Source organism: Mustelus asterias (assembly GCF_964213995.1).
Source record: "Mustelus asterias chromosome X unlocalized genomic scaffold, sMusAst1.hap1.1 SUPER_X_unloc_3, whole genome shotgun sequence".
NCBI classification, from domain to species: Eukaryota; Metazoa; Chordata; class Chondrichthyes; order Carcharhiniformes; family Triakidae; genus Mustelus; species Mustelus asterias.
In genome coordinates, this window is record NW_027595348.1 from 1,095 (window position 1) to 22,480 (window position 21,386).

The 21,386-nt window shown below is 46.3% G+C and overlaps 1 protein-coding gene across 1 annotated transcript; it reads right to left on the bottom strand.

Moving 5' to 3' along the window:
- Positions 1-1,582: 1,582 nt before the first annotated feature.
- On the bottom strand, positions 1,583-18,160 carry LOC144491331 (insulin-like growth factor-binding protein 5). Its single transcript, XM_078208992.1, has 4 exons — positions 17,786-18,160; positions 14,780-14,976; positions 9,193-9,312; positions 1,583-2,424 (listed from the first exon to the last, which is right to left on the bottom strand). Exons 1-4 carry the CDS (start codon positions 18,114-18,116, stop codon positions 2,287-2,289), a joined length of 786 nt encoding a protein of 261 aa, XP_078065118.1. The 5' UTR covers positions 18,117-18,160; the 3' UTR covers positions 1,583-2,286.
- Positions 18,161-21,386: the final 3,226 nt, after the last annotated feature.

Genomic DNA, 21,386 nt, shown 5'->3' on the forward strand with positions numbered 1-21,386 from the left:
GCCTATAGTTACCCGCCTTTTGTAAAAACAGTGTCACATTTGCTGTTTCCAATCTGCGGGAACCACCCCAGAATCCAGCGAATTTTGGTAAATTACCACGAGTGCATTTGCTATTTCTCCCGCCATCTCCTTTAGGACCCTGGGATGCATTCCATCAGGACCAGGAGACTCGTCTACCTTTAGCCCCATTAACTTGCCCAGCATTACCTCTTTCGTGATAATGATAGTTTCTAGGTCCTCACCTGCCACAGCCTTCCTGTCATCAATTTTTGGCCTGTTATTTGTGTCTTCCACTGTGAAGACCAACACAAAATACCTGTTCAATGCCTCAGCCATTTTCTCATTTCCAGTTTTTACATCCCCCTTCTCATCCTCTGAAGGACCAATATTTACTTTAGCCACTCTTTTTATATTTGTAGAAACCTTTGCTATCTGTTTTTATACTCTGAGCTAGTTTACTCTCATAATCCATCTTACTTTTCTTTATAGCTTTTGTGGCTGTTTACCTTTAAAGATTTCCCAATCCTCTGGGTTCCCACTAATCTTTGTATGCATTTTCTTTCAATTTGATACCCTCCTCTGGCAGCTCCTCTGCCATTGCTTTGTTTCCTATTATTATTTCTCCAGCAGTCCAATGGCTATTTTTGCCTCGCTCTTACATATTGAAAAAACTCTTCCTATCTTTTTAGATTACTAGCTAGCACTCATATTTCATTTTCTCCCCCTTATTGCTTTTTTAGTTGTCCTCTGCTCGCTTTTAAAGGCTTCCCACTAATCTTTGCCACTTTATATGCTTTTTCTTTTGCTTTTATGCTGTCCTGGACTTCCCTCGTCAGCCATGGATGCCTCGTCCTCCCCTTAGCATGTTTCCTCCTCCTTGGGATGAATTTCTGTTGTGCCTCCCAAACACTCTGCCATTGCTGTTCCACTGTCTCCCCTGCTAGGCTCCCTTTCCAATCAACTCTGGCCAACTCCTCCCTCATGTCTTTGTAGTTACCTTTATTTAATTGTAATATCGTTACATCTGATTCCAGCTTCTCCCTCTCAAACTGCAGGGTAAATTCTATCACATTGTGCTCACTGCTCCCTAAGGGTTCCTTCACCTCAAGTTCCCTAATCACACATCACCAAATCCAGAATTGCCTGTTCCCTAGTAGGCTCTGTCACAAACTGCTCAAAAAAAAAAACATCTTAGACATTCCTCAAGTTCCTCTTCTTGGGATCCATTACTACCTGATTTTCCCAGTCCACCTGCATATTGAAGTCCCCCATGATTATTGTAATATTGTTTATTTGATATGTCTTTTCTATCTCCTGATTTATTTTCTGCCCCACATCCTGACCACTGCTCGGCAGCCAGTACATAACTCCCATCAGGGTCTTTTTACCTTTGCAATTCCTCAACTCTACCCACAGAGATTCTATGCCTCCAAACCCCCACCCAGAAGACAAATGTGACATTTAAAAAGCAAATTGTTAAAAGGCGAGATTTTATTAAATAAAACATTGCAAGGACAAATCCCAAATTTCATAAGCAACACCAATTTATCACAAAAGAACCATTTACTGATTTTAGACACTATTTCACTATTTCTGTTCATGGAATTTAAATATATACTTGCATAATTTTCCCAGTAAAAAAAAATACATAGTGCTTATGGAGCTCTGTGGAGTGGTGTAAAGTTGCATGGACTCTGTGTCCACACTGAGTCAGATCCACAGAGACACCTGAAGGGCTTTGCATCGCCTCCAAAAATATCCTGACCCTGTACTTAGCAGGGAAGTTTAAAAGAGAAGAATATTAAATTAAACAATTGAAGAGGAATAGCAGGACAGTGACCTTTGAACTGTTCAGAAACATTTCTGCACAGTGCTGATATGTAAAGAAATATTTAAAAACCTTCAATGTCTCACTCAATAAACAGCCAATGAGCTGCCAGGGTTTAATGACTCGATAGATCTTCACCAGCGGGACTGCATTAGTTTGTGCTGGAAATAACGACAGGGCATGGAAAGCATGCCAATGTGATGTGTTTGTATCAGGCACTGGAGCACCCTTGGAATGAGCAGGAAATCAGAATTAAAGTTAAATTTCATTAGACCTTGTTACACACGTTTTCTAATTTTTAAACTAAACTACTTCCAGCATGTGTGATTCCAGGATAAAGCCAGGAGGTCTTTCTAGGAACGAGCTGTAGCTAGCGAGCAAGGCTGATTGGAGACATTCATCTTCCTGTTGGAAACTTCAGGCAGTGCTACCCTCAGGGGAGAGCTGCCCGGCACCCATTAATATCCAACCTCTTCAGAAGATGCACTCTGCCCACACGACATCGGCCTTTTCCTGCCGGCAGGCCCAGGAAGCGAATGGCCATATTTATCCACACACCAGCAGTGACCCCGCTTTCGACCTCTCGAGGGCTTGCACTAGGAAACAGAGAAAAAACACATCTTGTATTCATGGAAGGGGAACAAAACACATGGATTGCACCTCCCACCTTGTCAGAGAGATCTCCATGCGCTTCCCAGCTAAAGAAGTCTAGTTATTGTAGGAAATATTTCAGCCACTGTCTGCTCTCATAGACAGCAATGTGACAATGCCAGTGATGTCAGTTCACTGATAAACACTGCCCAAGACACAGATGGGCAGTGGCACAGTGGTTAGCACTGCTGCCTCACAGCGCCAGGGACCTGGGTTCAATTCCAGCCTCGGTCACTGTCCGTGTGGAGTGTGTACGTTCTCCCCGTGTCTGCATGGGTTTCCTCCCACAGTTTGAAAGACATGCTGGTTAGGTGCATTGTCCATGCTAAATTCTCCCTCAGTGTAACCGAACAGGCGCCAGAGTGTGGTGACTAGAGGATTTTCACAGTAACTTCATTGCAGTGTTAATGCAAACTTACTTGTGACAATAATAAATAAATAGGATAGGAGCAGTAGACCGTTCAGCCCATAGTGCCTGCATCACCATTCCATCCAATCATCTGATCTTTTGCCTCTTTCCCATTTTCTGCCCATTCCCTGAGACACCAAAAGTCTGTCTATTTTGGTATTAAATCTATTCAACGATGGAGCATCCACATCTCTCTGGGAAAGAGAACTCCAAAGATTCACCACCCCTTGAATGAAGACATTTGTCCTCATCTCAGTCCTAAATGGTCAGCCCCTTATCCTGAGACTGTGTCCCGTGTTCCAGATTCCCCAGTCAGGGGGCAACAATCTGTGTTTATCCTGTCAAACCCCATCAGAATGTTTCAATGTGATCACCTCTCATTCTTCTAAACTCCAGAGAATATCCACCCAATTTACTCAGCTTCTCATCGCAGGAACCAATCCAGTGAATCTTCACTCTACCGTCTCCAATGCAACTAGATCCTTCCTTAAATATGGAGACCAAAACTGCAGTTTTTGTACTCCAGGCAGAGGGACGATGGACCATGGTAGTTCTCCTGTTTGAGCCCCTTTATCAGTCTGTCTAACCCCTCACCAATATGGCATCGTGCCCACACTGCTTAAGTTTGTGGATGTGCCACAAACCTGATTTCAGAATTTTAAAGGGCAGTGGAGCAATCAAAAATCCAATTCCACCCCCCCAGCATCTTGTCCTGTTTGGGAATTGTGCCAAGGGTAAACTGGGTGTCAGAATTCCTGACAGAACAACATTGGCCACAAGAGTGCTTCATTATCACTTCTACCAGCTTCTGAAATGCAGCGTGTAAACCCACTGTCAGGCAAAGTGGAACCAGAGCCACACATAGGAAATGGAGGAAGCCATTCAGCCCATTGAGTCTGTTCTGCCATTCAATGCAATCATGGAAGAAGTGTGGCCCAAATCCACATACCTGTCTTTGGCCCATATCCCTTCCTTGCTTAACAAATATTCACCTCAGATTTAAAATTAGCATTAAAATCTGGCATCAACTGCCATGTGTTGAGGAGGGTTCCAAACCTCTACCACCATGTGTGTAGAAATACTTAACGTCTCTCCCAAACAGTCTGACCGGAATGTTTAGATTATGTCCCCTAATTCCAGAATCTCCACCCAGCGGAAATAGTTTATTTGACCCTGTCACACCATTGATTTGAGGGGGAGGAAGGAAGGAGAGGTCACCACCTACCACAGCCATGGATAGTGGGGTTGTTTCTGGAGTCCTTTACTGTGGAGCATTTCCTCACACCATTCCCATCATCTCCTTGAGCCACAGACATTCAAAAATAATCTATATTCCTGACAATAACTTCCAATATATTGGGCGGGATTTTCTGGTCAGAGGTGGATGGACCTTAGAACTCAGCATGGTCTCTCCCCCCCGCCCCAAATCCCACCCAGGCTATCCCCATAACCCCATGTTTTGTTTTGCCCCATTAATCCCCCTAATCTACACAGCATGTCGAATGCCTTCTTCACCACTCTGTCCACCTGTGACTCCACTTTCAAGGAGCTATGAACCTGTACCCCGAGATCTTTGTTCTGTAACTCTCCCCAACGCCCTACCATTAACTGAGAAAGTCCTGCCCTGGTTCAATCTATCAAAATGCATCACCTCACATTTGTCTAAATTAAACTCCATCTAAATTAAACACCCTAGAAACAGGGTGAGGGGTAACTGTGGGAGTCAGTGGGCTTGTAATGAGTATTGGTGGACAGTCTATCACCAGAAATGGAGACAGATGTCAGGGGAGGGAAGTGTCAGATATGATTCACAAAGATGAGAGAGGGGTGGAAATTGGAAGCAAAATTGATCAATTCTCCAGGCAAGAGCATGAAGCAGAGCGGATATGGTCATTGCTGTAATGGAAAGAGTTCCAGGAGCGGGCCTGAGTAGGACTGGAACAAGGAGTGTTTCATATAACCCACAAAAAGACAGGGTAAACTGGGGCCCATGTGGAAACCCAACCTTCTATTCACAGGAAGTGGGACAACTTAGAACAGTACAGCACAGAACAGGCCCTTCGGCCCACGATGTTGTGCCGAGCTTTATCTGAAACCAAGATCAAGCTATCCCACTCCCTATCATCCTGGTGTGCTCCATGTGCCTATCCAATAACCGCTTAAATGTTCCTAAAGTGTCTGACTCCACTATCACTGCAGGCAGTCCATTCCACACCCCAACCACTCTCTGCGTAAAGAACCTACCTCTGATATCCTTCCTGTAACTCCCACCACGAACCCTATAGTTATGCCCCCTTGTAATAGCTCCATCCACCCGAGGAAATAGTCTTTCAACGTTCACTCTATCTATCCCCTTCATCATTTTATAAACCTCTATTAAGTCTCCCCTCAGCCTCCTCCGCTCCAGAGAGAACAGCCCTCGCTCCCTCAACCTTTCCTCATAAGACCTACCCTCCAAACCAGGCAGCATCCTGGTAAATCTCCTCTGCACTCTTTCCAGCGCTTCCACATCCTTCTTATAGTGAGGTGACCAGAACTGTACACAATATTCCAAATGTGGTCTCACCAAGGTCCTGTACAGTTGCAGCATAACCCCACGGCTCTTAAACTCCAACCCCCTGTTCATAAAAGCTAACACACTATAGGCCTTCTTCACAGCTCTATCCACTTGAGTGGCAACCTTTAGAGATCTGTGGATATGGACCCCAAGATCTCTCTGTTCCTCCACAGTCTTCAGAACCCTACCTTTGACCCTGTAATCCACATTTAAATTAGTCCTACCAAAATGAATCACCTCACATTTATCAGGGTTAAACTCCATTTGCCATTTTTCAGCCCAGCTTTGCATCCTATCTATGTCTCTTTGCAGCCTACAACAGCCCTCCACCTCATCCACTACTCCACCAATCTTGGTGTCATCAGCAAATTTACTGATCCACCCTTCAGCCCCCTCCTCCAAGTCATTAATAAAAATCACAAAGAGCAGAGGACCAAGCACTGATCCCTGCGGCACTCCGCTAGCAACCTGCCTCCAATCCGAAAATTTTCCATCGACCACCACCCTCTGTCTTCGATCAGACAGCCAGTTACCTATCCAATCGACCAACTTTCCCTCTATCCCACACCTCCTCACTTTCATCATAAGCCGACCATGGGGGACCTTATCAAACGCCTTACTAAAATCCATGTATATGACATCAACTGCCCTACCTTCATCAACACACTTAGTTACCTCCTCAAAAAATTCTATCAAATTTGTGAGGCACGACTTGCCCTTCACGAATCCATGCTGACTATCCCGGATTAATCCACATCTTTCTAAATGGTCGTAAATCTCATCTCTAAGGACCTTTTCCATCAATTTACCAACCACCGAAGTAAGACTAACCGGTCTATAATTACCAGGGTCATTTCTATTCCCTTTCTTAAACAGAGGAACAACATTCGCCATTCTCCAGTCCTCTGGCACCATCCCCGTGAACAGCGAGGACCCAAAGATCAAAGCCAAAGGCTCTGCAATCTCATCCCTTGCCTCCCAAAGAATCCTAGGATACATTTCATCAGGCCCAGGGGACTTATCGACCTTCAGTTTATTCAAAACTGCCAGGACATCCTCCCTCCGAACATCTACTTCCTCCAGCCTATTAGCCTGTAACACCTTCTCTTCCTCAAAAACATGGCCCCTCTCCTTGGTGAACACTGAAGAAAAGTATTCATTCATCACCTCGCCTATCTCTACTGACTCCATACACAAGTTCCCACTACTGTCCTTGACCGGCCCCAACCTCACCCTGGTCATTCTTTTATTCCTTACACAAGAGTAAAAAGCCTTGGGGTTTTCCTTGATCCGACCCGCCAAGGACTTCGTGTCCCCTCCTAGCTCTCCTAAGCCCCTTTTTCAGCTCATTCCTTGCTAACTTGTAACCCTCAATCGAGCCATCTGAACCTTGTTTCCTCATCCCTACATAAGCTTCCCTCTTCCTTTTCACAAGACATTCCACCTCTTTCGTGAACCATGGTTCCCTCACTCGGCCATTTCCTCCTTGCCTGACAGGGACATACCTATCAAGGACACTCAGTATTTGTTCCTTGAAAAAGTTCCACTTTTCATTAGTTCCTTTCTCTGACAGTTTCTGTTCCCAACTTATGCCCCCTAATTCTTGCCTCATCGCATCATAATTACCTCTCCCCCAATTGTAAACCTTGCCCTGCCGTACGGCCCTATCCCTCTCCATTGCAATAACAAAAGACACCAAATTGTGGTCACTATCTCCAAAGTGCTCTCCCACAACCAAATCTAACACTTGGCCCGGTTCATTTCCCAGTACCAAATCCAATGTGGCCTCACCTCTCGTCGGCCTATCCACATATTGTGTCAGGAAACCCTCCTGCACACACTGCACAAAAACTGCCCCATCCGAACTATTTGACCTACAAAGGTTCCAATCAATATTTGGAAAGTTAAAGTCCCCCATGACAACTACCCTGTGACCCCCACACCTATCCATTGAGTGACAGAAGAAGCTCTGAAAGGTTGAGGAGAGTGGTGGTGGATGGGGATTGTCAGGTTTCTGCTCAAGGAAGAAGTGGAAAGTACTCAGACCCTCTTGGTGGGGATTGGACCTCCACAGTAAAGAGCAGGTGGTTACGGCCAGGAAACTGGGCATTGTTGGTATGAAATAGGGCAGAGGAACCACAAATGTAGATGGAAAGAGAGGATGGAGTCAGGATAGGAAGAAATGAGTTCAGCGGAGCAGGAACAGGCTGATACGATGGGCCTACCAGGATAGTCCTGTTTGTGGATTGTGGGAAAGGTAGAAGCAGGTTGCCACAACTGAGGTTGGAAGCTGTGGAGGGAGGATCCCCAGAGGCAATGAGCTCAGTGACAGTCCTGGAATCAATGGCTTGATGTTTGGTGGTGGGGTCATGACCCAGGGGGAGGTAGGAGGAAGTGTCTGAGAGTTGACGCTCAGCCTATGCGAGGTAGAGGTCAGTCCGCCAGATAACAGCACCACCCTTGTCAGCAAGTTTGATCAGGGTCAGATCGAAGAGAATGGAGTGCAGTAAGTTCAGAGGGAGACAAGTTGGAGTGAGCGATTGGCAGGGGGAGGGGGGGGCGACAGACAGATTGGATGGGGCGATGGTGGGGGGCAGAGAAATTGAGACAGCTGATGTTGCATCGATAGTTTTTAATGAAAAGATCAAGAGCTGGGAGGGAGGAGGCCAGAGGGTGGGGTCCGGGAAGAGGGAGGGAGGGAGGAGGCCAGAGGGTGGGGTCCGGGAAGAGGGAGGAGGCCAGAGGGTGGGGTCCGGGAAGAGGGAGGAGGCCAGAGGGTGGGGTCCGGGAAGAGGGAGGAGGCCAGAGGGTGGGGTCCGGGAAGAGGGAGGATACTGAAGTTGGGTGAAGGGATCTGTTGAACGCCAGGGGACAGGACTCCTGCCCAAAGTAGTGAGCACAGCGGGGCGATGGAAGACGAGTCTTGCCTTTCTAATTGCTCGTCATACCTGCATGTTAATTTTTTGTGTCCCTTGTACAAGTACACACAAGTCTCTCTGACAACTTTAAAAAATAGATTGTTATTTTTAGACCAAAATTAATAACCTCACAATGTCCCCACGTTATATTCCATCTGCCACCTTTCTGCCCACTCACTGAACCTGCAGCCTGTGTCCTCCCTACAGCTTACATTCCAACCAGCTCTGTATGGTCCGCAAAGCCTGAGATACATTACTCCAAATGGTTAATATAGATGGTAAATAGCCAAGGCTCCAGCCAACTTGAAAATGCCCCATTTATGCATCTGGTCCCTTCACCAATCCTCTATGAACAAATCTATGAACCCTCAATTCAGTTATTAAACTTGTGTGACACCTTACCTGGATTTTCAAAGGCCTTCAATAGACTACATCTGCTGGTTCCCCTTTATCTACCCTACTGGTTACATCCTCAAAGAAAACGCAAGGTTCATCACACAATTTTCCTTTCTTAAAAGCACATTGACTTTTTATGCAATGATAGCCCAAGTCCATTGTTAAGACTTCCTTCAGTGTGGATTCCAGTATTTTTCTGGCATCTGACATGAGGCTAACTGGCCTGTAGTTCACCCTTTTTCTCCCCCTCTCCACCCCAGTGTTTTAGCTGATGGGGCAGGGACTGTGGTCCCTTGTTCTGTCCAGCTCCTACTGTCTTATTCTTGCTCCCATTGCATACCATTTCCCTTTAGATTTTCACCACCGGTAGGTGAGGGGCTTCTCAGTGTGATTGACAAGCTACGTACCAGGTTGTGTTCGGATCACTATTTACCTGTTTGCTCCGGTAGAATCCTCTCTTGTCACAGTTCGGGATGTAAATGTCCTCTGGGCTGCGGAAGAACTCCGGCTTCAGGTCCTGCAGGATTGATTCCATTTCTCTACGGCACGGGCCCTTTGTACAGAAAAAACTCATCTGTTCAAATCCAAAGTCAAGTTGGTGACAAAGGCTCATTCATCAATCAAAAGCCAACCCTTCCACCCACCCCCCCCCCCCCCCCCCCCCCGTTCTCGCCACTGCAGCCCATCGTGTTCTTTGCCCCATTAAAGCCTCTTTTTGGAGAGGATTCTCAAAATTATTGGAGAGGATTCTTCGAGACAGGATTTATTCCCACTTGGAAATAAGTGGACGTATCAGTGAGTGGCAACATGGTTTTGTGAAGGGGAGCTCAGTAAGGCCTTTGACAGGGTCCCTCATGGCAGACTGGTGCAGAAGGTGAAGTCGCATGGGATCAGAGGTGAGCTGGCAAGGTGGATACAAAACTGGCTCGGTCAAAGAAGACAGAGGGTAGCAGTGGAAGGGTGTGTTTCTGAATGGAGGGTTGTGACAAGTGGTGTTCCTTAGGGATCAGTGCTGGGACCTTTGCTGTTTGTAATATATACAAATGATTGAGGAAATGTAACTGGTTTGATTACTAAGTTTGCGGACGACACAAAGGTTGGTGGATTTGCGGATAGCGATGAGGACCATCAGAGGATAGGGCAGGATATAGATCAGTTGGAGACTTGGGCGGAGAGATGGCAGATGGAGTTTAATCCGGACAAATGTGAGGTAATGAATTTTGGAAGGTCTAATACAGATAGGAAATATACAGTAAATGGCAGAACCCTTCAGAGTATTGATAGGCAAAGGGCTCTGGGTGTACAGGTACACAGGTCACTGAAAGTGGCAACGCAGGTGGAGAAGGTAGTCAAGAAGGCATACTTGCCTTCATCGGCTGGGGTATTGAGTTTAAAAATTGGCAAGTCATGTTGCAGCTTTATAGAACCTTAGTTTGGCCGCACTTGGAATATAGTGTTCAATTCTGGTCTCCACACTACCAGAAGGATGTGGAGGCTTTGGAGAGGGTACAGAAAGGATTTACCAGGATGTTGCCTGGTATGGATGGCATTAGCTATGAGGAGAGGTTGGAGAAACTTGGTTTGTTCTCACTGGAGCGACGGAGGTTGAGGGGCGACCTGATAGAAGTCTACGAGAATGAGAGGCATGGACAGAGTGGATAGTCAGAAGCTTTTTCCCAGGGTGGAAGAGTCAACTATTAGGGGACACAGGTTTAAGGTGCGAGGTTTAAAGGAGATGTACGAGGCAGATTTTTTTTTTTTCTTAAACAGAGGGTGGTGGGTGCCTGGAACTCGTTGCCGGGGGAGGTAGTGGAAGCGGATACGGTAGTGACTTTTAAGGGGCATCTTAACAAGTACATGAATGAGATGGGAATAGAGGGATATGGTTCCCAGAAGGGTAGGGGGTTTTAGTTCAGTCAGGGCAGCATGGTTGGTGCAGGCTTGGAGGGCCGAAGGGCCTGTTCCTGTGCTGTAATTTTTTGCTCTCAGTGCTCAGCTACCAACTCCAGGAAGATTACCTCCACGATACAGCATATTATCCCAAATGCTCAGAGTAAAATGTCCATCCCAATTCTCCCCCCCTTGCAAGCAGCTATTTTTTCTTCATCCAATTTACAATGCATGCCTTTGCCCTGCTGTCTGAGCTTTCTCTGGCCCAGTCGATACCTCAGTACGGTCCACCTAAAGCAACATCTTATCTGGACTCGGCAGGTTATTACCTGGTGGACTGGAGGAAGTTGGGGCAGATTTAGAAACCCGACTGACTTAATGCCCTCAGCACACGAAAGAGCTTCACACATGGGCCCCAGTCAATTTGCCATTACAAGCTCCCTCCAACAGCAGCGGCCTTTGGACAAGGAGCACTTCAGGCTGGAGGTTATTGCAAAAGGGAATGGAATATATAAGTAACAAAGTTTCACTGTATGGATTCTATGATGTGGAGATGCCGACGTTGGACTGGGGTGAACACAGTAAGAAGTCTCACAACACCAGGTTAAAGTCTAACAGGTTTATTTGGTAGCAAATACCATTAGCTTTCGGAGCGCTGCTCCTTCGTCAGATGGAGTGGAAATGTGCTCTCAAACAGTGCACAGAGACACAAAATCAAGTTACAGAATACTGATTAGAATGCGAATCCTACAACCAGCCAGGTCTTAAAGATACAGACAATGTGGGTGGAGGGAGCATTAAACACAGGTTAAAGAGATGTGTATTGTCTCCAGACAGGTGGCACGGTAACAGTGGTTAGCACTGCTGCTTCACAGCTCCAGGAGCCTGGGTTCAATTCCCAGCTTGGGTCACTGTCTGTGTGGAGTTTGCACATTCTCCTCGTGTCTGCGTGGGTTTTCTCCGGGTGCTCCGGTTTCCTCCCACAGTCCAAAGATGTGCGGGTTAGGTTGATTGGCCACGCTAAAATTGCCCTTAGTTCCTGAGATGCGTAGGTTAGAGGGATAAGTGGGTAGATATGGGGGTAGGGCCTGGGTGGGTTTGTGGTCGGTGCAGACTCGATGGGCCGACTGGCCTCAATGTACTGTAGGGTTTCTAGGAATTAACACAGAACAGCTTGTGAAATTCTGCAAGCCCAGGAGGCAAGCTGTGGGGGTTACTGATAATGTGACATAAATCCAACATCCCGGTTTAGGCCGTCCTCATGTGTGCGGAACTTGGCTATCAGTTTCTGCTCAGCGACTCTGCGCTGTTGTGTGTCGTGAAGGCAGCCTTGGAGAACGCTTACCTGAAGATCCAAGGCTAAATGCCCGTGACTGCTGAAGTGCTCCCCCACAGGAAGAGAACAGTCTTGCCTGGTGATTGTCGAGCAGTGTTCATTCATCCGTTGTCGTAGCGTCTGCATGGTTTCCCCAATGTACCATGCCTCGGGACATCCTTTCCTGCAGCGTATCAGGTAGACAACGTTGGCCGAGTTGCAAGAGTAGGTACCAAGGCGGCCTTCATGACACACGACAGCGCAGAGTCGCTGAGCAGAAACTGATAGCCAAGTTCCGCACACATGAGGACGGCCTAAACCGGGATGTTGGATTTATGTCACATTATCAGTAACCCCCCAGAGCTTGCCTCCTGGGCTTGCAGAATCTCACTAGCTGTTCTGTCTGGAGACAATACACATCTCTTTAACCTGTGTTTAATGCTCCCTCCACCCACATTGTCTGTACCTTTAAGACCTGGCTGGCTTTAGGGATTCGCATTCTAATCAGTATTCTGTAACTTGATTTTGTGTCTCTGCGCACTGTTTGAGAGCACATTTCCACTCCATCTGACGAAGGAGCAGCGCTCCGAAAGCTTATGGTATTTGCTACCAAATAAACCTGTTAGACTTTAACCTGGTGTTGTGAGACTTCTTACTGGATTCTATGAAGCAGTTCAGGGAAGGTTCACTTAGACTCATTCCTGGGATGAAGGGGTTAACCTATGAAGAAAAGTTGAATTTTAAGCAGAATGAGAGGTGATCTTACTGAAAGGTATCAGATCCTGGGGGGATTTGACAGGGTAGATATCAGGAGGTTGTTGTGGACACAGTCTATGAATAAGAGGTTTCCCATTTAAGACTGAGATGAGGTTTTTTCTCCTCTGAGGGTCATTAATCTGTGGAATTCTTTCCCTCAAAAGCAGTGGAGGCGGAGTCATGAGATATATATAAAATCTCTCTCTATCAGGGCTGAGTTCGATAGATTGTTGATTGACAACAGAGTAGAGGGACAGATAAGTGGAGTGGAGACCACAACCAGATTAACCTGATCTTACTGAATGGTGGAGCAAGCCCGAGGGGCCGAATGGCCTCCTCCTATGTTCCTCACACCCGCATTTCTGTCATCACACTGAGAATTCTGTCCAAGTAGAAAATCAGGAGCAATAGCAATGGAGTTAGCTAGTAGCTTAGCACCTTCAGGGTTCTGCATTAAGCAAACACTATTTCATAGAGTCATTTACAAGTTTGGCCACAATAATGTTCAGGGTTGGTGGGGCAGAGATTGAATATGTCAACCTGTACTTATGGAAAGCACAAGGCTATCCATCGTGGCTACTTTTGACTGCACACCACTGTCCCGATTCCCCCATAACAGTCAGCATCACCTACAGATTCCACAACTCAAAGACTGTCGTCATTGCAAGGTTATGTACTACAAGCAATGATCCCGGAGACTCTCACTGCCACTCATCAGCTCAATCACACTGCCTTAATACCAAAGGCCACATTGTCTCTTCCTCCTGTCCATCAGAGCTCCACACTGGAGTCAGAAGCTATGACTGCAAGGAATAGCCCTGCTCACAGATACATGATGTGGAGATGCTGGTGTTGGACTGGGGTGAACACAGTAAGGAGTTTCACAACACCAGGTTAAAGTCCAAATCTTTTGCTACCAAATAAACCTGTTGGACTTTAACCTGGTGTTGTGACAGATACATATCCAAGACAACTGCTATGGTGAGCCAATCCTTTTACATGTACGGGAGCTGACACAGGAACACATGCTAGAATTCACAATTACAACCATTAGACTCACATCGACAACGTCATTGTCTGTGTTGAGTACAGATTGGTTGTCATTCCCCCCTCTCCCTCCATTGCAACGCTTTAAAAAGGAATTTGCAGCAAGTGCCGCTGCTTTGAGTCACTGTGTTGAAGCTGCGCAGTTTTTTGTGCCGCCCTTTCCGGTTTGCGCCTTTCCAGCTCGACTTCACCTCGTTTTGCGTCATTGCGCGTCATTTTGCGCCGCTTCTCATTCAAGATAGTGGGCAGGTCCCACCGCCTGATCGATACCATTCTGAAAGCGTGTGAGCCGAGTTGTGTGTGTCTGGGGAATCTCCCCCCTCCCCTCCCAAAAAAACGAAAACTCCTGAAGCAAAGAATGTCTAAACTTGCAAAAAAGTATTTTTTGTAAGGGAACGACTGGAGCCACGTGTGTGTCAGAGAGGCCCTTTCATCCCATGAGGATCACAGGCTATGAGGAGAAAGCAGGATTAGGCTATTGAGCTGGATAATCAACCATGATCATAATGAATGATGGAGCAGGCTCGAAGGGCCAAATGGCCTCCACCTGCTCCTGTGTTCCCATGTCTCTTCCATGCTTTGGTGAGCGGATTTGAATTTTGAAACCCCAAATTTGCCTGTGTGGAAAAGCCACTGAAGTCGGAGAGCAAGTTTGGCTGCGGTCCATAGGGGAAGATTGTTCGCCTCCTCTTCGGACTTGCTTGGGTGAAAAATAAATAGGTGTGGAGTACTTATCCTTCAGGGGGCTGACTCTGCATTGTCTGATTAAGTTTGGAGCCCCTCTCGGGGAGCATTCATCCCTCTGTAGCTCTGACAAACACACTCGAAACATTAACTGTTTTTCTCCCTACAGATGCTGCCAGACCGGCTGAGTTTTCCCAGCATCCGCTGCTCTTGCTCGAACATCAAGCTCCCCTGAACAGGAATTTAAGCTTTGCTGGAATTCAATCTATTGCTCATCCCCTGCACCCCACTCCCCCCAATGCCCCTCCCCACAAAACCTGGCACTTACATATTCAGAATCTGCCACAGATGTGGTGACAGCTGGGAGTTTGGATGGGTTGACTATGGTGGGCTTTGAATGGCGATTTCCTCGACGCGATTTCGGTGCCAAATGCTGGCTAGGATTTGCTAGCCGCATTCCATGGTTTTTGCCACTGTGCTCCCTCTTTGCCAAGGAATATTTCTCCTCACCATCCAGGAGCTTTCCTGCAGGAATATGAACAGACCAGGTCAGGTAGCGAGCTCGGAGTCACTCCCATTCAGTGCAAGGAACACCCATGTTTCTGACTCAGAACAACTTCACACAGTCTTCATCAACACACTCTCTGGCACAAAAACGGCACCAGTCACATCACTTCAGCAAACTCCAGTTTACTCCTGTCCTGGACTACTGCTACTTCGGATAGGACTGCTTCTTATTACAGTAACAGTTTTAACAACACCAGGTTAAAGTCCAACCTGGTGTTGTTAAAACTGTTACTGTGTTTACCGCAGTCCAACGCCGGCATCGCCACATCTTATTGCAGTACCAGCTCTCGTCAGCAGAGGGAACTCAGCGGATTTAGTTCCACAAGATTTCCTCACCCAAAACCGGCAAAGCTACCTTATTATTGCCCGAGCAGTGTAGTACGCTGGGAGATGCACAACGGGACCCTGCTGAAGTGCTGGCACAGACATGCTTGGAACTTGCCCGGGAAGGGTAAAGATTCGGGTCAGATACGCAAGACTTACCCTGGAAGGGTTAAGACAGTTTAACAGCTGGGTAAACCCATCTGAACACCACAAGCGGCGCCCCACTGCCAATCACCCAAACCCCCTCGACTCCTGCCCCCGACCACCCACACAGGTTTTATTAGTCACAAGTAAGGCTTACATTAACACTGCAATGAAGTTACTGTGAAAATCCCCTAGTCACCACACTCCAGCACCTGTTTGGGTCAATGCACCTAACCAGCATGTCTTGCAGACTGTGGGAGGAAACCGGAGCACCCGGAGGAAACCCACACAGACACGGGGAGAAGGTGCAAACTCCAGACAGACAGTGACCCAAGCCGGGAATCGAACCCAGGTCCCTGGAGCTGTGAGGCAGCAGTGCTAAGCAAAGATTTGAGAGCTTTAAAAAATCTTAGCCAATGAAGGCAGCTGTTGTATAAAGGGAGCAGGCCTTCCCCCTCAGTACATAGAACCTCCCTTCAGCTTGCTGAACTTACCCAGGAGATGCTGCACTGCCCATTTCTGCATTCATGGCAATCGGAAGATACGGCTGCAATGGTTAGTATCACTGTTTAGGAGGAAGCTTTTGCACCCAGTGTTGTGGCTGCCTAGAAGACCTCAATAAGAATGCACACTCCAGAGACCTGAGCACAGAACTTAGGCTGCCACCCCAGCACAGGACTGAGGAATGCTTCATGGCAACATGACTAATGCTGGGGACGTTGCCTGTACATGTAACATCTTGACTCGCTCTCAGCATCCTCACTGTGCTGAGATCACATCCCATTGAACACTTACCCCAAGACTGCAGAATTCCTCACAGTCAAGATTCTAAGATTCCAATCTCTCCTGCACCTACAATTTGCAGTTTAAAAAAATTCCACCCCTCCCACTTTTCAGCACAATTAATGGAATTGGGATATTCAAACGGGAAATGCATTGAGTGTTGAAGCCTTTCCCCTCCTCCCTTGAAGGTGCTGCCAACTGTTCTGGAGTGACCTGACCCAGTTCCCACTGTGATAGTAAATGTCGTAGTAAGAAGTGGTTACCATCGACACCACAAACTGCCGGCTCCAAGAGGAGAGGATCTCCAAGAAGATCACACATATTGACACAGACATCAAGTTTCTACATCCAATGCCAGTATCTCCACATCGTAGTAAATGTCAACAGGAGATTGAAAAAAGGGATTCCAGAGGGAAGCCCCATCTCCTGATACTAAAACAATGCAAACTTGTTAATATTCTCTCACACATGGTGCAGTATCCCCAGATACCTTCATTTAAAATCAAACCCTTCGGACAACTAACTACAATGGTGCTGGCAGTGTACTGTTCAAAATTGTCTCCTCTGTCGCACTGACACTGTTTGCTCCATTTTGCACTGTAGCTGAATGGTGGAAATTGAAGGGAATGGCAATTTCCCTGTTGACTTTTACAGATGTGGTCTTACAGAGCAGGAGCCATACCAAGCTGTGATACATCCTGCTTGGTATGGCTCCTGCTCTGTCCAAGACCGCAAGAAATTACAAAGGGTTGTGAACATAGCCCAGTCCCATCACTCAAACCAGCCTCCCATCCATTGACTCAGTGTACACTTAGTCATAGAATCCTACAGTGCAGAAGGAGGCCATTCAGCCCATCGAGTCTGCACCAGTCATAATCCCACCCAGGTCCTAACCCTATGCATTTACCCCAGCCAGTCCCCCTGACACCAAGGGGCAATTTAGCACAGCCAGTCCATCTAACTTGCACATCTTTCAGACTGTGGGAGGAAACCAGAGCACCTGGAGGAAATCCACGCAGACACGGGGAGAATGTGCAGACTCCACACACTGACCCAAGCCGGGAATCGAACCCCAGTCCTTGGCGCTGTGAGGCAGCAGTGCTAATCACTGTGCCACTACCTTGGCAAAGCAGCCGGCATAATCAGGGACCCCACACATTCTCTCTTCCACCTTCTTCTGTCAGGAAAAAGATACAAAAGTCTGAGGTCACGTACCAACAGACTCAAGAACAGCTTCTTCTCTGCTGCTGTCAGACTTTTGAATGGACTTACCTTGCATTAAATTGATCTTTCTCTACACCCTAGCTATGACTGTTACACTACATTCTGCACCATCTCCTTTCCTTCTCTATGAACAGTATGCTTTGTAAAACGTGCAAGAAACAATACTTTTCACTGTCTACTAATACATGTGACAAAATAAATCAATATGAAATTGACCTGTAATACATTCAGCTCAATAACAGCCTCTGTCTATCCGAAGGCAGTTGTGTACAGTGGCTGCTTATTCACTCACCCGCCGGCTGGACCTGGTTCCTCCGCTTGAGGCTGCGGCACACTCCCCGACCGTGCAGCAGCGCCTGCAGCGGCGCCTTGTCCCCGCTGCGGGGCACACACCTGAGGCCAGAGGCGCAACTCTCAGTGTAAACCCCGCACGCCGCTCCCTCCGCCAGCGCGCATGTCAGGCAGCAGCCACAGCCGGACTCTCTCACCAGCTCGCAGCCCCTGGGGGGGTGGCAGGCAGCCATCAGCTCCTCATTGCAGGGGGCACACTCAATCATCGCCCCCAGGGCGCCCAGAGGGCTGACTATAGCCAAGCAGGCGAGCAGCACGCACATCCTGAGCATGGTTTGCACAAGCTTGACTCACCCCACCACATTGCTCAGCTAGCTGGTCCCCCTCTTTTTAAATAGGCGAGCAGGGCCAGGCCCCGGAACCTGGATAACAGGTGAGTGAAATGACACAGGGAGAGTGACAGGAGCCTCCTCCCTTCCCCTTTCCCTCCCTCTGCAACTTGTCAATGGAAAGCCCAATCAGCAAGGCATGTCCACCCAAAAACACTTCTCTCTTTCCTCTTTCACTTCTCTCAAATACTTCTCCAGGCATGTAATGTTTGTGTTTGTAGATGAGGACTTTTTGTTCATGCCTATTTCGAGTCTAAAAAAAAAGTCGTTGATAAGTATTTGAGAATATAATTAGTTCTTGTAAATATATATTTATTGTAGATACGTATAAATATTCCTTAGGGATAAATATTTGAGAATATAACATAACTTTCCTGTAAGTAAATGTTTATTGCAGATAGGTATAAATGTACCTTATATATAAGTATTTGAGAATGTAAATAACTTTCCTGTAAGTAAATATTTATTGCAAATAACTATAAATATTCCTTATGGATAAATATTCGAGAATATAACATAACTTTCCTGTAAGTAAATATTTATTGCAGATAAGTATAAATATTCCTTATATATGTATTTGAGAATATAACATAACTTTCTTGTAAGTAAATATTTATTGCAGATAAGTATAAATATACCTTATAAATATTTGAGAATTTAACAATTATTCCCTGTAAATAATTATCTATTGCAGATAACTAGAAATATTCCTTATATATAAATATTTGAGAATATAACATAACTATTTCCTATAAATAGTTACTCCAGATAAGTATAAATATTCCTCATATGTAAGTATTTGATTTGATTTATTTATTGTCACATGTATTGAGATACAGTGAAAAGTATTGTTTCTTCGTGCTATACACAAAGCATACCGTTCATAGAGAAGGAAAGGAGAGGGTGCAGAATGTACTGTTACAGTCATAGCTCGGGTGTAGAGAAAAAAGCTTAATATAAGGTAGGTCCATTCAAAAGTCTGACAGCAGCAGGGAAGAAGCTGTTCTTGAGTTGGTTGGTACGTGACCTCAGACTTTTGTATTTTTTTCCCGATGGAAGAAGGTGGAAGAGAGAATGTGGGGTCCTTAATTATGCTGGCTGCTTTGCCGAGGCAGCGGGAAGTGTAGACAGAGTCAGTGGATGGGAGGCTGGTTTGTGTGATGGACTGGGCTTCCTTCACGACTCTTTATGCATATGACATATTTATTTCCTGTAAATAAATATCTATTGCAGATAACTATAAATATACCTTACATATAAGTATTTGAGAATATAACATAACTATTTCCTGTAAATAAATATTTACTCCAGATAAGTATAAATATTCCTTATGGATAAATATTTGAGAATACAAACACTTAAGTATTTTTCTTCATACAATAAGTATTTCATATCAATTTTTTTATTCAAAGTTTCTTTTATAGAGAGTTTTTTTCTTATGGATAAGAATTTTCACAGATAGGATCATTTCAGATTCATTCTCAGGATATGGGCATCCCTCACAATGTTGTCATTTATTGCCCACCCCTCATTCTCCTTGAGAACATGGTGAACCGCTGCAGTCCATGTGGTGAAAGGTTCTCCCGTAGCGCTGTTAGTGCTGTTAGGGAGGGAATTCCAGGATTTTGAACCAGCGACAGTGAAAGAACAGCAACGTATTTCCAAGTCAGGATGGCCAGTGACTTGCAGGGGAATCTCCAGGTGGTGGTGTCCCCAGGTATCTGATACTTTTGTTCTTCTAGGTGGTAGTGGTCATGGGTTTGGACAATGCTGCCTAAGAAGCCTTGGTGAGTTCCTGCAGTGCATCTTGTGGATGGTGCACACATGGCTGCCACTGTTTGTTAGTGGTGGAGGGAGTGAGTGTTTGGGGAACGGGTGCCAATCAAGCGGGGCTGCTTTGTCCTGGATGGTGTTGAGCTTTTTGAGTGTTGTTGGAGCTGCACCATCCAGGCAAGTGGGGAGTATTCCAGCACACTCCTGACTTGTGCCTTGCAGATGGCAGACAGGCTTTGGGGAGTCAGGAGGTGAGTTACTCACTGCAGTATTCCCAGCCTCTACCTGCTCTTTTGTAGTTGGTGGACAGGCTTTGGGACTCAGGAGGTGAGTTACTCTTCACAGAGTAATGCTGATCAGTATTTTTTGTGCAGATATGTACTTTTTGTAGATCAGTATTTTAGAAATTTTAGAACAACAGATAAGATGTTCCATTGCTACTAGTTTTCATTGCCCTGATGACCTGATGATAGTCAATATGTTCATGCTGCAAATGTTAATAACATGGGGAAATATTAAACCTTGGCATCCTCCACAAACTCTGTTCCTGAGCCAGCAACTCCATCCCTTCCCTGGTCACTATTGCAGGCTGCAGCAGGCTATTTGTAACCTATTTGACCCTGAACTTAGCTTCCAACCCTGTGATGCTTCCAGCAGCAAGAGTGTCAACTTGGAGCTCTGTACTCTTGCCTGTCTCATCATGCAGCCCATTGTTACCTCAAGACTTGCCTCGATCAATGCTCCCTTGCTAGCCTCAAACATCGAATCCTCCATAAACTGTAGCTCATCCAATATTCTGCTGCCTGTATTCACGACAATCCCATTCCACTATTACCACCCCGACCCTCCTCGGGCTCGCTGACCTACATTTGACCCCCCCCCGACTCGCTAACCAACATTGGACTCCCCCTTTGGACCCCGTGTAGGTTAGGTGGATTGGCCATGCTAAATTTCCCCTTAGTATCCAAAGATGTGTAGATTAGGTGGATTGGCCGTGCTAAATTGTCCCTTAGTGACCAAAGATGTGTAGGTTAGGGGATTGGCCATGCTAAATGGGTGGGATTGCGGGGATAAGGCGGAAGGGTGGGATGCTCCTTTGGAGAGTCATTGCAAATTTAATGGGCCGAATGGTCTCTTTCTGCACTATAGGAGTTCCATGGAAAACCTACAACTCTGTTTGCTCCTCTGGCCTGACAGCTACTTCTTCCACTTGGCGTCAGTGTTTGTCTGATTTACCCTCCTGCAAAGCCTTTTGCCTCATCAAAGGTTGCTACACAAATGCAGGTTATTGCTGGCTCACTGACAGCCAGACTCTATCTGTTCTTGTCAGTAAAATAATCAAAACTCTCTTTTCCAACTGCTGTGGAAAATCTTACTTCCAGCGAAAGTTGGTGTTATTACATCAGGGAGTGAGGCAGGACACTGAGTTCCTCCTCTCCT